This window comes from Ranitomeya imitator, chromosome 3, assembly GCF_032444005.1.
Source record: "Ranitomeya imitator isolate aRanImi1 chromosome 3, aRanImi1.pri, whole genome shotgun sequence".
NCBI classification, from domain to species: Eukaryota; Metazoa; Chordata; class Amphibia; order Anura; family Dendrobatidae; genus Ranitomeya; species Ranitomeya imitator.
In genome coordinates, this window is record NC_091284.1 from 41,440,048 (window position 1) to 41,455,089 (window position 15,042).

Here is a 15,042-nt window from a genome sequence, read left to right on the forward strand (position 1 = left end):
ATAATTCTGTAAAGGGAAGGGATATCCTTTGAAATCACTGAGAGGGAAGAATGCACATCCTGATGAATCCCTCATTTGATAAAAGAAGGTCTGGGAGACAGACGACTTCTGCCGAAGAAAACAAAAAAGAAAAATGAACCCGTGGGAGCTAAAGATAAAAAAAAAATATGTTTTCCTACAGCTCATCCACTTACAATGACTTTTTGCTAGCGATAATAAAGTGAACGTCGCCCTCCCGGGCAGAAATAGATGCCGAGGATGAAATGTGGCTTTTAGTTCATAATTGGCACTTCGCTTCTTAATTAATTTTTTTTAAAGTTCTGAAAAATTGTTAAAAACTGCATAGATTATAGAAAAGTTTACTAGTCGGTTGGAAATGTTTGAGACTATTTTTTTTATTATGTCTTTTATAGAACTTAGCTTTTCTGATCCAAAGTTCGAAATCCTCTGCATAAATGTTTAGATTTAAAGGGAACCTGTCAGCAGGTTTTTTTCTATTTAATCTGATAGCAGCATAATATGGGAATATAGCGGCAGAGACCCTGATTCCAGCGATGTGTCAATTACTGGGCTCCTTGCTGTAGTTTTGATAAAATCAAAATTTAATTAGCATATTATCACTAGAGGAGAAGTAAACCTGCTGCCATATAGTCTAACCACGCCCCCTCCACTGATTGGAAGTTTTCTGCCTATGCACAGTGTATAATCAGGGGTGTGAAAGGGGTTATGCAGAGCTCAACATTCTGAGAACTGGTAGATCGGATAATACAGTGATTTTATTAAATGTATAGCAAGCCGCCCAGTAAGTGATACATTGCTGAAATCAGTGTCTCTGCCTCTACATCATGCTGCTGTCAGATTCAGTGGCAAAAAAAAACTAGTACAAAATTCCCTTTAAAGGGAATCATTCACAACCTTTTAGAGGGGTCACCACTTTTTTTGTCAGTATAAAGCTTTGTGTTTCTGCATTGTTTAAAAAATCTAATTTAAATGTGCATGCAAATTACCTTCATGGTTTGATTGACATCCCTTTGGTTGACAAACAGGAAAGTAATGTGTACCAAGGGTGGGTGTTAGGGGTGGGAAAACTGGGCATTTGCCAAGGCCCCCAGCCAGTATCATGCTGCTAACAGCGGCAGACCACGTGGCCAATAAGGGGCACGTGAGTAAGGTGGGCCCAGTACCAGCAACGGCTCCGGGCACTTCCCGCCCTAAATCACACATTTAACTGTTTCGGTATCCAAGATGTGATACAGTTGAATGCAATGCAGGAAGAGGGAACCTGCTTGCTCCCTCCTCTATCATTCTCCCTCGGCGTCTGGTGTCTCAGCCAGCGGGTGAGATGACGTCACTTTATCGCACCACGCTGTGCCGAGCTGAGAGTCTGCTGCGGAGACCAAGGCAGTGGCGGAATGGGTAGAGGTGAGCATTGTATTTTTTTCCTAAATCAGTGAGTACTTTGTGATGTCCATTATACTGCAGGACTATGGGGTATGCATTATAATATACAGTATGGCCTATATGGAGGACTGTAGAGGCTGCATTATACTCCATGAAGGACTATGGCATGCATTATACCATATGGAGGACTCTGGGGGCTGCATTATACTGTATGGAGGACTTTGCAGGAGCATTATACTGTATGGAGGTGCATTATACTATATGGAGGACTCTGGGGGCTGCATTATACTGTATGGATGATTATGGCATGCATTATACTGTATGGAGGATTATGGCATGCATTATACTGTATGGAGGACTATGGCATGCATTATACTGTATGGAGGACTTTGGAGGAGCATTATACTGTATGGAGGTGCATTATACTATATGGAGGACTATGGGGGTGTGCGTTATACTATATGAAGGACTATTTTCTCTAAAACCAGCCCTATGTACCGGTACCAACGTTATCAGTACACTGAACCTATGATGTCCCTACATAAATTTGGTGTCCCTATACCAAGAAGTTGAAGGGAACGATGCTCATTACTGATGAATTGTCATAGACAGGGTTGATTACCATTTTTTTCTTGCTCCATTGTTATTTGGCACATGCACAGTGAAGTGACATGTACTGGCATTGGGTTCATCTATTCATTTGCACACGCGCTGAATGCACATTCTACTGAGCACAAGTCTGCCCTGTGTGCACACTCTACCACTGTCTGACTCAGCTTCTTGAGCTGTGCTCTTCTGAGTGGTCTCAAGACTCAGACCCCACCAATCTGCAGGGAATTTAAGAGCACACATTATATAAAATTTTAAACAAAAGTTTGGTTCCCATCACTCCCACCTCTTCCCCAACCTCACCATCACACTCATCCCATCCCTAACCCATCTCTTCAGCCTATCACTAACCTCTGGTACCTTCCCTTCTGCTTTCAAACATGCCACAATCACACCTATCCTCAAAAAAATCATCCTTCAACCCGACTGCTGTGCCCAGCTATCGCCCCATATTGAGGCTCTCAGATCCTCCTCCTTCTCTTCTCACTTCCTCAAGCTCAATGTGGATAAATCTGAACATATTATCTTTCGTCCATCTAAAGGTACCGTCACATTAAGCGACGCTGCAGCGATATAGACAACGATGCCGATCGCTGCAGCGTCGCTGTTTGGTCGCTGGAGAGCTGTCACACAGACAGCTCTCCAGCGACCAATGATCCCGAAGTCCCCGGGTAACCAGGGTAAACATCGGGTTACTAAGTGCAGGGCCGCGCTTAGTAACCCGATGTTTACCCTGGTTACCATTGTAAATGTAAAAAAAAAAAAACACTACATACTCACATTCCGGTGTCTGTCACGTCCCTCGCCTTCAGCTTCCCGCACTGACTGTGAGCGCCGGCCGTAAAGCAGAGCACAGCGGTGACGTCACCGATCTGCTTTACGGCCAGCCGGCGCGCCGCTCACAGTCAGTGCGGGAAGCTGAAGGCGAGGGACGTGACAGACACCGGAATGTGAGTATGTAGTGTTTTTTTTTTTTTTACATTTACAATGGTAACCAGGGTAAACATCGGGTTACTAAGCGCGGCCCTGCGCTTAGTAACCCGATGTTTACCCTGGTTACCAGTGAAGACATCGCTGGATCAGCGTCACACACGCCGATTCAGCGATGTCAGCGGGAGATCAGCGACCAAAATAAAGTTCTGATCATTCCCCAGCGACCAACGATCTCCCAGCAGGGGCCTGATCGTTGGTCGCTGTCACGCATAACGATTTCGGTAACGATATTGTTGCTACGTCACAAAAAGCAACGATATCGTTAACGATATCGTTATGTGTGACGGTACCTTAATGAATCTTCCCTACCTGAACTATCTATCACAATAAATGACACCACACTTTACCCTGTACCAGAAATTAGCTGCCTCGGAGTAACCCTTGCCTCTGCCCTGTCCTTCAAACCGCACATCCACGCTCTCTCCACCTCCTGTTATCTACAACTCAAAAATATTTCCAGAATCCGTCCTTTCCTCAACCCTCAATCTACTGAAATTCTTGCTCATGTCCTCATCGTCCTCCACCTTGAGTACTGCAACATCCTCCTCTGTGGCCTACCTGCTTACACCCTTGCACCTCTCCAGTCTGTCCTTAACTTTGCTGCCGACTAATTCATCTCTCTTCATATTCTTCTGCTTTTCCTCTCTGCAAATCCCTTCACTGGCTCCCAATTCCCCAACGTATCCAGTTCAAACTACTAACCTTGACCTACAAAGCCATCCATAATCTTTCTCCTCCGTATATTTCCGAACTAATCTCTCAATATCTTCCCTCACGTAATCTCCGGGCCTCCCAAGACCTCCTTCTCTCCTCCACACTTATTCGCTCCTCACCCAACCGCCTCCAAGACTTCTTCTGAATATCCCCCATCCTCTGGAATTCTTTGCCCCAACACATCCGATTATCCACCACATTTGGATCCTTCAGACAGAACTTGAAAACCCATCTCTTCAAGGAAGCTTACAACCTGCAATCACCCCGCAGCCACCTCAACACCATCAGAACCACTGTAACCCTCGACCTACTGTCTCCTTTCCCATCATCCTATAGAATGTAAGCCCACAAGAGCAGGGTCTTCTTCACTCAGTACCAGTCTGGTCTTTTTGTTTGTTTTTTTACTGACAATCATATCTGTATTTTGCTTGTAACATCTTCTCATGTACTGCACCATGGCATCAATGGTGCTATATAAATAATATATCATCGATACTTCATTAAGCCATTTTCCATCCTAGACCACCAGAGATTATAAGCGTTAAAGCAACCCTCCGACCTCACCCTTAATTATTATTATTATTATTATTATTTATTGTTATAGCGCCATTTATTCTATGGCGCTTTACATGTGAGGAGGGGTATACATAATGAAAACAAGTACAATAATCTTAAACAATACAAGTCATAACTGGTACAGGAGGAATGAGGACCCTGCCCGCGAGGGCTCACAATCTACAAGGGATGGGTGAGAATACAGTAGGTGAGGGTAGAGATGGTCATGCAGCGGTTTGGTCGATCGGTGGTAGCTGCAGGTTGTAGGCTTGTCTGAAGAGGTGGGTCTTCAGGTTCTTTTTGAAGGTTTCGATGGTAGGCGAGAGTCTGATGTGTTGTGGTAGAGGGTTCCAGAGTAGGGGTGATACGCGAGAGAAATCTTGTATACGATTGTGGGAAGAGGAGATAAGAGGGGAGTAGAGTAGGAGATCTTGTGAGGATCGGAGGTTGCGGGTAGGTAAGTACCGGGAGACGAGGTCACAGATGTATGGAGGAGACAGGTTGTGGATGGCTTTGTACGTCATGGTTAGGGTTTTGTAGTGGAGTCTCTGGGCAATGGGGAGCCAGTGAAGGGATTGACAGAGGGGAGAGGCCGGGGAATAGCGGGGGGACAGGTGGATTAGTCGGGCAGCAGAGTTTAGAATAGATTGGAGGGGTGCGAGATTGTTAGAGATGAGGCCACAGAGCAGGAGGTTGCAGTAGTCAAGGCGAGAGATGATGAGGGCATGGACTAGGGTTTTTGCAGATTCATGGTTGAGGAATGAACGGATTCGTGAAATATTTTTGAGTTGAAGTCGGCAGGAAGTGGAAAGGGCTTGGATATGCGGTTTGAAGGAGAGATCAGCGTCAAGGATTACCCCGAGGCAGCGAGCTTGTGGAACTGGGGAGAGTGGGCAGCCATTTACTGTAATGGATAGGTTCGTTGGGGGGGTCGCGTGAGATGGGGGAAAGATGATGAATTCTGTTTTGTCCATGTTAAGTTTCAGAAATCTAGCGGAGAAGAAGGATGAAATAGTGGACAGACATTGAGGGATTCTGGTTAGAAGGGAGGTGATATCTGGTCCAGAGATGTAGATCTGTGTGTCGTCAGCATAGAGATGATACTGAAAGCCATGAGATTCTATGAGCTGTCCCAGGCCAAAGGTTTAAATGGAGAAGAGCAAGGGCCCAAGGACTGAACCTTGTGGGACTCCGACAGATAGAGGGCGAGGTGAGGAGGTGGTGTGTGAGTGGGAGACGCTGAATGTCCGGTCTGTTAGGTATGATGAGATCCAGGATAGGGCCAAGTCTGCGATGCCAAGGGATGAGAGGGTTTGTAATAATAGGGAATGGTCCACTGTGTCAAAGGCAGCCGACAGGTCGAGGAGGAGGAGGACAGAGTAGTGTCGCTTGCTCTTGGCGGTTAAGAGGTCATTGGTGACTTTAGTTAGGGCAGTTAATCTTGACTATACATTTTTGTTGACTGGTCTCCATGATTCATGCCCTTCTTTATGCTGCTGCTTCCTCGTGGGAGTCAACCCATGACAGAGAAATGGCTGAGAAGACATGATTCAGCCTTTTTGCAGAGCCCCTTGTTATTAGGGCGGCCATTTTGAACAAAAAGAGACATGACCACAGAGGCAGAAATGTAAAACTGGTATATTGTAGAAGAAATACAGTGCCATAATGGTATTATAGAAACAGACCAAGGGTTCGACTACCATCTTCCCGTCTGCTTCTACACTGCCATTATGCACTACAGTAATATCTCAAAAATTAATTAAGGAACATATTCGGAGAACCTCATAAAGCGGAAAGTCATCAGGGAAGGAAAGTTCTGTGGCCCCTAATCTTTATCACAGTGACTATTTGCGCACATTAGAGATGGATTTTGTCCCCGCCAGTAAATTAAGGGGTCATCTGTTCTTAATAGCTGCCATGTTATGGCCATAAACACCATATTTACTGCACGACTGTGCCCAATACCAGCAGGGTTCCTCACACACAATATTCTATGCCCGGAGGAGTAGGATGTAGGTCGACAGCAAAAAAAAAATAATTGGTTGTTTTTGTAGCTTCTTTGTTTCTCTGAGGTCTTATTTTGTTTGATTTTCGGATGTTTTACCGACATGGAAAAAAAATGTAATAGGATGAAGTAATATGGGAAAAAAAAGCTGAAGAACAATAGAGAACATTTCCACAAAAAAATAAGTAAAAAAGTCAAGCAATGGCGCATTTCAGAATTAGTAAAAAAAAAAAAAAAAAAGTACTGCCTTCCTCCCTCGGCCAATTTTTGTTATTTTTTTCTTAAAGTTTTCCAAGAATCTTTTACATTTTTTTTTCATCTACTGGAAAATGCTGAAATGGTAAAATGCGGTGCAGATGAAACGCCCTCAATTCCGCCATTGTTTTTTGGGGTTTTGTTTTTACGATGTTCATCATGTCGTAAAATATGATCAGTATAATTATGGCAATATCAAACTTGCACAGTTGTATGTATTTTTTAGGTGTTGAGAAAAAAAATTCAGAAATTTTGTAAAAAAAATAATTTGATTTGTGTCACCGTTTTCGGAGATCAATGCCAATTAGCCTCCTTACAAAGGTCGGCATGTCACTCTCCACAAGAAATTTAAACGTTAACCCTTAGACCTCAATTTTGGTGTTTTAATTTTTCTTTCTTTATAGTATTTACCATATGATATAAATATTTTTATATATTGATAACTCTGACTTTAATGGATGTTGTGATACTTTATTATTTTTATGTCTTTTTACTTTATCTTTTTTTAAAGTAGTAAAAGTACCTCATTCTAAATATTTTTTTTACTTTCTCTTTTAAGTCTAAAATGCTTGTTCTACGTACTGCAGTACAACAGATTTTTAATGTATAACAAATATCACACTGTCCAATGAAGCCAGTCTGTTGCTGAGCCTCACAAAGCCACCAGCATCCAGGGCCAGCGTTTGGCACAGGCAGACCAGGCAGACGCCTGCGGCCCCCACCTAAGAAGGGGGCCCCCTGCCTCTGCGGCCCCTGTATGAAGTGCCCAGAGGCTGCTCAGCAGTGATTAATGCTGTGCATTGCTCTGTAGTCCCAGAGCGTCTCTCCCAAACCCCCCTTGAGACCGCCTCAGTGCTGTGATTTGCTCACTGTGGTCTTGGAGCTCTGTGCGGATTGCTGTAGGATCAGGTTTCACAGTCACATACAGCAGCCATCAGCATGGGCTCTGACCATAGTCACTGAATCACTGCTTGTAATCTGACGGGGCGACCTCCTGTCACTACTGTCTGGATGACACAAGTCAGGAATATTGTCTGCTGAATCAGGGTATTTATTATATAGAAATAAATGAATTCCCACGTGAAACAATAAGGGTAAACTATACACATATAGTACAGGTGTGCGTAGGAATCAGGGTTTTTGGTGCATTTTTTTTTGCAGCCAAAGCCTGCTCTCTTGGCAGTAAAAACACTGCTTTCAAAGCACCCATTTTTTAAGGTATGTGCAGAGGATCTGGAAATGGCAGCCCTTTGGATGCAGTGGACATGTGCTGCGTCCAAAGTGCTGCCATCTTTTGAACACAGGTGATTCCGAGTGTGTTCATTGATCTGTGCGGAATCCCTGCGTCCTATACATTGCAGAGGTGAGATTTCTCTTGCGGAGACTCGCGTCTACCCATATAAATTGACATGCTGCAGCCTGGAAAGACGCGCCCCATGTCCGTCTCTGCGGGTGAGATGCAGGTGATAGTATACGCATAGTAGAGATGGAATTTCTTGAAATCCCATCCACTACACTGTAGCATCTGGCCGCTGCGGGTTGGACGCTGCACAAGTACACAGCAGCCGACCCGCAGCGTTTACAGATTGCGGGCACACACCCTTAGAGCTTTTGCTGTTTGTTTTTTTTACAGTATGCATTTTGTCTACAGTAGATGTTTATTAAAGTTAGTTTTATTCACCAAAAACACAGCGAAAAACAACGTTGCAACATTTGCAGCATTTTTTTTACTTTTTCATTGCTTTCTACGGGTGAAAAAAATGGCTGAAAGAAGTGACACGCTGCAGATTTAAAAAAGGCTGCAGTTGTGAAATTCAGTCAGGAGAAAATAAAAGGGTGCGCAGGAGATTTCTGAAAATCTCAGTTTTTGCTTGTGCTGTAAAATGCTGTAAACTTCTTATTTGCAGAAGAAAAAGCTGAAAAACGTCTGCATATGAACATGGCGAAAAGCTGCTTTATAAAGTGCCAGCAAAATGTATGAGATTTCCGAAATCTCCTGCAGGCGCTTGTTTGTTTTCTGACTGGATTTCAGAACTGTAGCTCTTTTTAAATCTGTAGCGTGTCATTTCTTTCAGTGTGTCTTCACCTGTAGAAAGCAATGAAAGAATAAAAAAAGCTGCGGATATTGCAACGGCATTTTTCACTGCTATTTTTTAAGTGGTTTTGGTGAATTAAACTATTAGGTCTCGTTCACATGTTCAGTATTTGTAATGCAGAAACAGCAGTGGAACAATGAGGCTATGTGCACACGTTGCGGAACCTGCCACAGATTTTTACACGCAGATTCCTAAAAATCTGCAGGTAAAACGCCCTGCGTTTTACAGCGGATTTGTCGTGGAATTACTGCGGTTTTTGTGCAGTTTTCAACAGCGTTTTTACACCTGCGGATTCCTATTATGGAGCAGGTGTAAAACGCTGCGGAATCCGCACAAAGAATTGACATGCTGCGGAAAATACAACGCAGCGTTTCCGCGCGTTATTTTCCGCAGCATGTGTATGGTGGATTTTGTTTTCCATACGTTTACATGGTGCTGTACAACGCATGGAAGACTTCTGCAGATCCACAGCAAAATCCGCAACGTGTGCACACACCCTGAGAAACACGTCACCACTTCTGTATTTATCACCTCCCTGGTTTTGGCTCACACATACTAATGTGAAATACTGACCAAATACTGATCGTATGAATGTGGTCTTAAACATACTGTACAGCTAATAGTGGCAGACCCGTTGGCCGCTATAAGGCCCCTAAATATGGGGGCCACAGTGCAACGTTATCATTTGGGGCCCCCACTTTAAATTTTTGCCTAGGGCCCCACTTTGTCTAAAACCGGCCCTGCCACCATCATAGGAGCATGTCGGTGTCCTGCCATGGAAAATCATTGTCACCACGTGATTACGTCATGGGAGAGAAACGGGCATCTAAATGGATGATCGGGCAGGACTGAATGCCCTAAATGCCTTTGTCAAAGGTTACCAGCGACTTTCACGTGATTGAACAGCAGCATTCAGAGCTGGCTCCTGTCGCTGCTGTTCATGGCAGATGCAGGTTGATTAACACAAACATTGCAGGCGCAGCTACTGAGCCGACTCCGTACACCAGCACCTTGTTGATTTTTGAGTACTATCATGGCAATGCTTATTTTGCCCAGAGGTGTCATTATAGGAAAATCGGACACTTGTTGCCGCATTCCCCCCGATTGCAGCTGACCCCTGTGTATCACAGTTGCAGAAAACCTTGGAAGCGGAAGAGTCATCTCGGGTTTTATGTCTGTGTGTTTCTCAGCAAAATTTTTTCAGCCTCAAATTTTACACCAAAACTGCTGACCAGTAAGTTGGATGGCAGAGTATAAATTTGGAAAAAAGGTTCTCATGGTGCAACATTAAAATCGAGTATTGCTAGTGCTGGCTACATTTGCATATTTGTACACTTATTTGTTGAACCATGGTCAGACTGGGACTTAAGGTATACCTGTATTTACAGGTGAGTTTTCTGGATAAGCTGCTACGTGTGTGCACATGAAGAATATCACTATATCTGGGAAATATATTACTTTTATGCGGCATTTTTTACCACTTTCCCCCTCTTAATAGTCAAAGGCCAATTTCCCGTTCTCTCTGAGCTTGTGGGTAGAGACTAGCTGCGGTGATGTCTCCTATACACAGCATATACACAGCCATGTGGGATTCCTATTCTTCTGTCTCTATGAAGCACATATTCAGAAGCAGCAGTATTAACGACCTTATATGGCAGTATTGAGCAGTGTAGCTGTGGATCCAACTGGAGGGAAAGAAGCAGCAAGATTTGTAACTGTTTATTTTCCTCTGTCATTCTGCTGTTCCCTCATCTTACCCTACTCCGCTGGAAGAATCTCAATATTTAGCTGGAACCTGAACCCTCATTGAGCTGGTAAGAGAAGCAGCGACTTGTACGGATATTTCTATGATAAGATCTCACAAAGTTTCTTATATTCGCTTGTACAATTGATTCATGCAACGTGTTTCCAAAGAATTAATTCAGACCATGGGCGTAGATAGGGAAATGGAGGAGCACCTGCCCTGGATGCTAGGTGTCGGGGAGGAGAAGGCCAACGAAAAACTCTGCCTCGACCATGAGATTCAGATAGAAAACAAGCCCCACTGACTAAGTGTATGTCCCAGATAATGAAAAACTTACAGTGGCTCTCCAACCCTAACAACTTGTTGAAAGGTTGCCACATTTACCCACTTTTAACCACCTGGCACTTGCAGAAATGCTACACAATCAATTGGGCCCTTTGTGAAACCTAAGCAGGAAAATAAAATCACTATAGAAATTCATCATAAGAAAAAAAAGTAATATAATAATAATTAAAAAAAAATTATTTATATGTGTATATATATATATATGTATATGTATATATATATATATATATATATATATATATATATACATATACATATATATATATAACATTATATATATAGAAATAAATGTATAATATATATACTGTATATGGTTGTTGAAATACATCCAGCACACAGTACACGACACAGAAGAGCTGCCCAAGTTGAGACTTTTTTCGGGAAACTCTCTTGCCATACACAGACTCAACTACAGACACTTAAGCTCAATCAGGCGGTTCAGATCTCAGCGTTTTTGCAATTATCCTAAGTATTCCTGTAAATGTAAAACTACTCAGCAGCCATCAAAGGAAAAGCGGAACATTTAACTTTCTTTCTCCCGGCGTCAAAGGGATTTTTTTTTTGTTAGAGATAAAAAAGTAAAATCTGCCATCAGTGCTCTATTGTGTAAGCGGCGGGAACCAGCGCGTTATCAACTGCGCTCGGTCCCCGGTATGGAGAAGTCACATAATAGATGGAGGATAGGTGAATTATGCAATGCAGATTTATAATAATTTAAGAGAATCAAACTCCGCAGTTGCTTCCGTAAGTAATGTAAAGGTTCTTAACCGTTTCGGCGGGGGATTAAGACATAAAACCACCAAAAGCCCCAATCCCTGTTATAACTTTGCCTTGCTGTGCTCCTTCTGTCTCGGCCATCACTCTACTCTCTGGCTAGGATATAGTCTATAATATATAGGATATATGGTCTATTGTACTTAAAGGGAACAAATTGCGACAATTTTACCAATCAAATTAGTGGTGTGGCTGAAAAGGTTGTAGAAAAAGAACAAAAATGATACCTGTCTTGTAGCAATCCGATGTACGAGTGCTGAGAAATCAAGCTTTGAAGCCTCAAGCAAATTAACCAGGAAGTGCATAGGGAGGCGTGTCCATGACCACTAAGCATACTGACACGCCCCCTCAAAGAACTTCTAGGATAATTTATATCTTGTTTCAAAACTTGATTTCTCAACGCTGGCACATCAGATTGCTACAAGAAAGGTATCATTTTTTTTGCGGTTTTATGACCTATTCAGTCCTATCACTAGTTTAATTAATACAATTGTTTTGACAGGTTCCCTTTAAGGAGTATTCTGGTTTCAGCACCCTGTTCTGAATAGTTTCTTTATTAATTCCTCAGGGTTTCCAAGATCTCTCCTTGCTTTCATGATTTGTTTCTTCCTTGTGGTCAGGCTTTATGTAGGGAGATATGGTGAGATCTCTAGAGAATGTCTCCTTAGGTTACATGCTCCGGGCTCCGCTCTGTGTATGAGCCATAACTCTGTGCAAGAGTCACATTTTTCATTAGAATTGATTATTTCGAATACAATTACTAGGTTTGAATTAGTAATCATTAATAACTAAAGCTCTTGCTAAATTGCCAGAATGCAAAGCCAGAATTTCAGTCCCCCTGCATTTCAATAGAGGGGGAAGGGGGGGGTCCTGGAGATTCATCCGGCCTATTCCAACAGTCACCAACATGTCCTCTAAGTTTGTGGTGTGAAATAATCAGCTGCAAAAAACACAGTTTTCTGATACTCTGCCGAGAGTTGTTTCTGCAATATGTATCCACCGGTGGTTACTATGTCAAGAGTTTTTCTAGAATGTCACGAAAATGTTTGTATAATTAAAAATTGGAATCATGAGCCAAATTTTAGCAAAAGGAGGAACAATGTATCATTTCTACTCTGCAATAATAAACTTGCGAAAGTTTAAAGGAACTTTGCTTTGCTAAAAAAAAAAAAAAATGTAATAAATAATTAATAAATTCCAGTATTACATTCTGCCCCCCTGTCTTGGATAGAATTCACAGGGAGCAATCGAAAAATAACGGGTGCTGGCTATTGCAGTGAAGGAATTGAAAGTGATTTTCTCCGTACATCACAGATACAGCGATGGTTAAAGACGTCGCTGCGTCTCGCGCTTGATCTACTATATGGAAGCAGAACGGTCGCTTTGAAGAAAATGAAAATAAAATAGAACTCTTCTACCTGTTTGAGAATCTCGGCCGCGGTTTCGTGCGAGCAATCAAATATCACATAAAATTCCTTGGCTTTCTTCATCTCTTTGAGCAGAGGCCGAGCGTCCTTGTTTCCTGAGGGTAATTGGCGGATTTTTATTTTGATGTTGAATCTTGATGGAGCCTTGATGAGTTCTTGTAGGCGAATTAAACCTGAGGGAGAAAGGAAGACGTGAAATTAGTCGAACGATAAAACTCCTTCAACTGGATAGTAAAGATCTCCCCGACAGCTCCGTAAAACTGATTAGCCGCCTTTGTTTAAAAGTAGCTTCGAAAAGTTTTTATCTATCCTATCTTTAAAATGATGCTTGGACGGAATGTGAACGCTGCAACCCATCAGCGACCGCTGACTGGTTGAAATGGTCAACATAAGCCAGAAGAAAAAGCCAGGCGAGGGGCACAATGTCGTCTTCAGAGTCCGGTAGGTGAGTAGGTGATTTTTTTTTCCATCCTCGGCTCATTTAGAGTGGACATAATAAGAAATCGCTTTCTTTCCTGTAGGCCACAAACCTCGTATTTGCTGTAAAGTCTGCCTATCATTTCAGGTGACTTTTCAGAATAAGCTGTAGTGTGCGTACAGGGGAAGTAACAATATTTCAGGCCATTATATTACTTGTATTGTGCCGTTTAACCCTCCTGTAAGTGTTATCTCCGATTTTCAGTTGTCTCTGGGCTAGTGGGGAAGACTAGCTGCTTTTAGGTCTCTCATACCCAGACATGAGAGACTCCTGCTCTCCTGAATGTGTAGTGCATGTACAAAAAAGCAGTTGCAACGTGGAGGACATTATACACCAGTACTGAGCAGTTTAACTATTAATTCATTTATAGGGTGAGATAAATCACTTACTAGAAAGTTGCAGCATGATCTGCCTGTGTCTCTCTGCTTGCTTTGTCATTTTCCTCCCAACATCCCCTCAGTACAGACTTCAATAGGTAACTGTAACCTGATGTAAATTTTTTTTTAACCATTCATTAGTTTTATTTATAAACCTTAGTAAATACCCAACAGGGTGACCAGTAAGCGTAACACATTGATTATTATTACATAACATTGTCACCAAAAGTAACTAAAATACAATAACAAAATAAATTAGTAATATGTTATATGCGTAGGTGTCCAGCACAGTGCAACGCGAGGGGAAGAGGGAAAGGAAGCTCAAACACTAGGGAAAAGGGGAGTGGAGACTCCGAGGTAGATATAATAGCGCCCTGTCTCCCCTACCATCCATATATTGGTTCCACAAAAATCGCCGAGCAGGAATCTAAGCCCTGCATATCCCTAGAGCTAGACCCTGAATAGGGAAAGGGGGGTGACACTGGTCAGTCCCCACTGTACACTAAAGACAAGAAGGGCGACAAACAAGGGGGAAGCAACTTAGCTAGTCTGCATTCTAGAGAGAAAACACTAAACATCCTCCAACAGAACCGGAGAAAAAGTAAGCCAAGTGATAAAACTCCAAGCCTTCAGAAGGAGAAAATGTGAATATTACCGGCGGCTCACTGAAACAGACTGGGAGTCTATAAACACCCAGGTCCAGGTGTGTCAGCTAGAGACGAAGGGAGGTTTCCACTGGGTCCAAACGTCAGAAGGATTAAGAAGGTGTCAGCAATGCCAAACGCAGAGACTATCTATAGCCAGATGCAGAGCGTCTACCTGTAGCATCTGACACATCTGTGCAAGTAGGGGGAAAAAGCAGGTGGAAGGTGTTACATAGCTGCATGATAAGTCTGTTGAGAAGGCAAGTAAATAGAATACTTAGATTGAGGTGTGTGATTCTCCCAACTGGCGAGTTCCTCAAAGCGGCAAATCAAGTTGACTTTTAGTTTCCATTCAACGTGATTGGCGGATGTTTCTGGTTTCTAGTGGAGGGGAATCAGGTGTTTAGCGGCTCCTAGCAGCAGTGCCACTAGACCATGTGTTTTAAGATTGAAATGATTAGATGGACAAGATGGTAAGACCTCTGCCGGGGTTAGAGTATGATTACTTACGCCTAATTTACGTAAAGTTGACTCTATCTCCTCCCAAAGTAGTTTTATTTTAGCGCAAACCAAATGATATGGAAAAGAGTGTCTCTGTGGGTTTTGCATCTCCAGCATAAGTTAG

General features: G+C 42.7%; 1 protein-coding gene across 7 annotated transcripts in view; it reads right to left on the bottom strand.

Moving 5' to 3' along the window:
* Positions 1-15,042, bottom strand: part of GRIK1 (glutamate ionotropic receptor kainate type subunit 1) — a 376,723-nt gene that overhangs the window by 184,812 nt on the left and 176,869 nt on the right. For all 7 annotated transcript variants that reach the window (XM_069760826.1, XM_069760823.1, XM_069760824.1 and 4 more), the window contains exon 4: positions 12,910-13,091. In XM_069760826.1, coding sequence (XP_069616927.1) covers positions 12,910-13,091 — 182 coding nt within the window. The remainder of the gene's footprint in view (positions 1-12,909; positions 13,092-15,042) is intronic.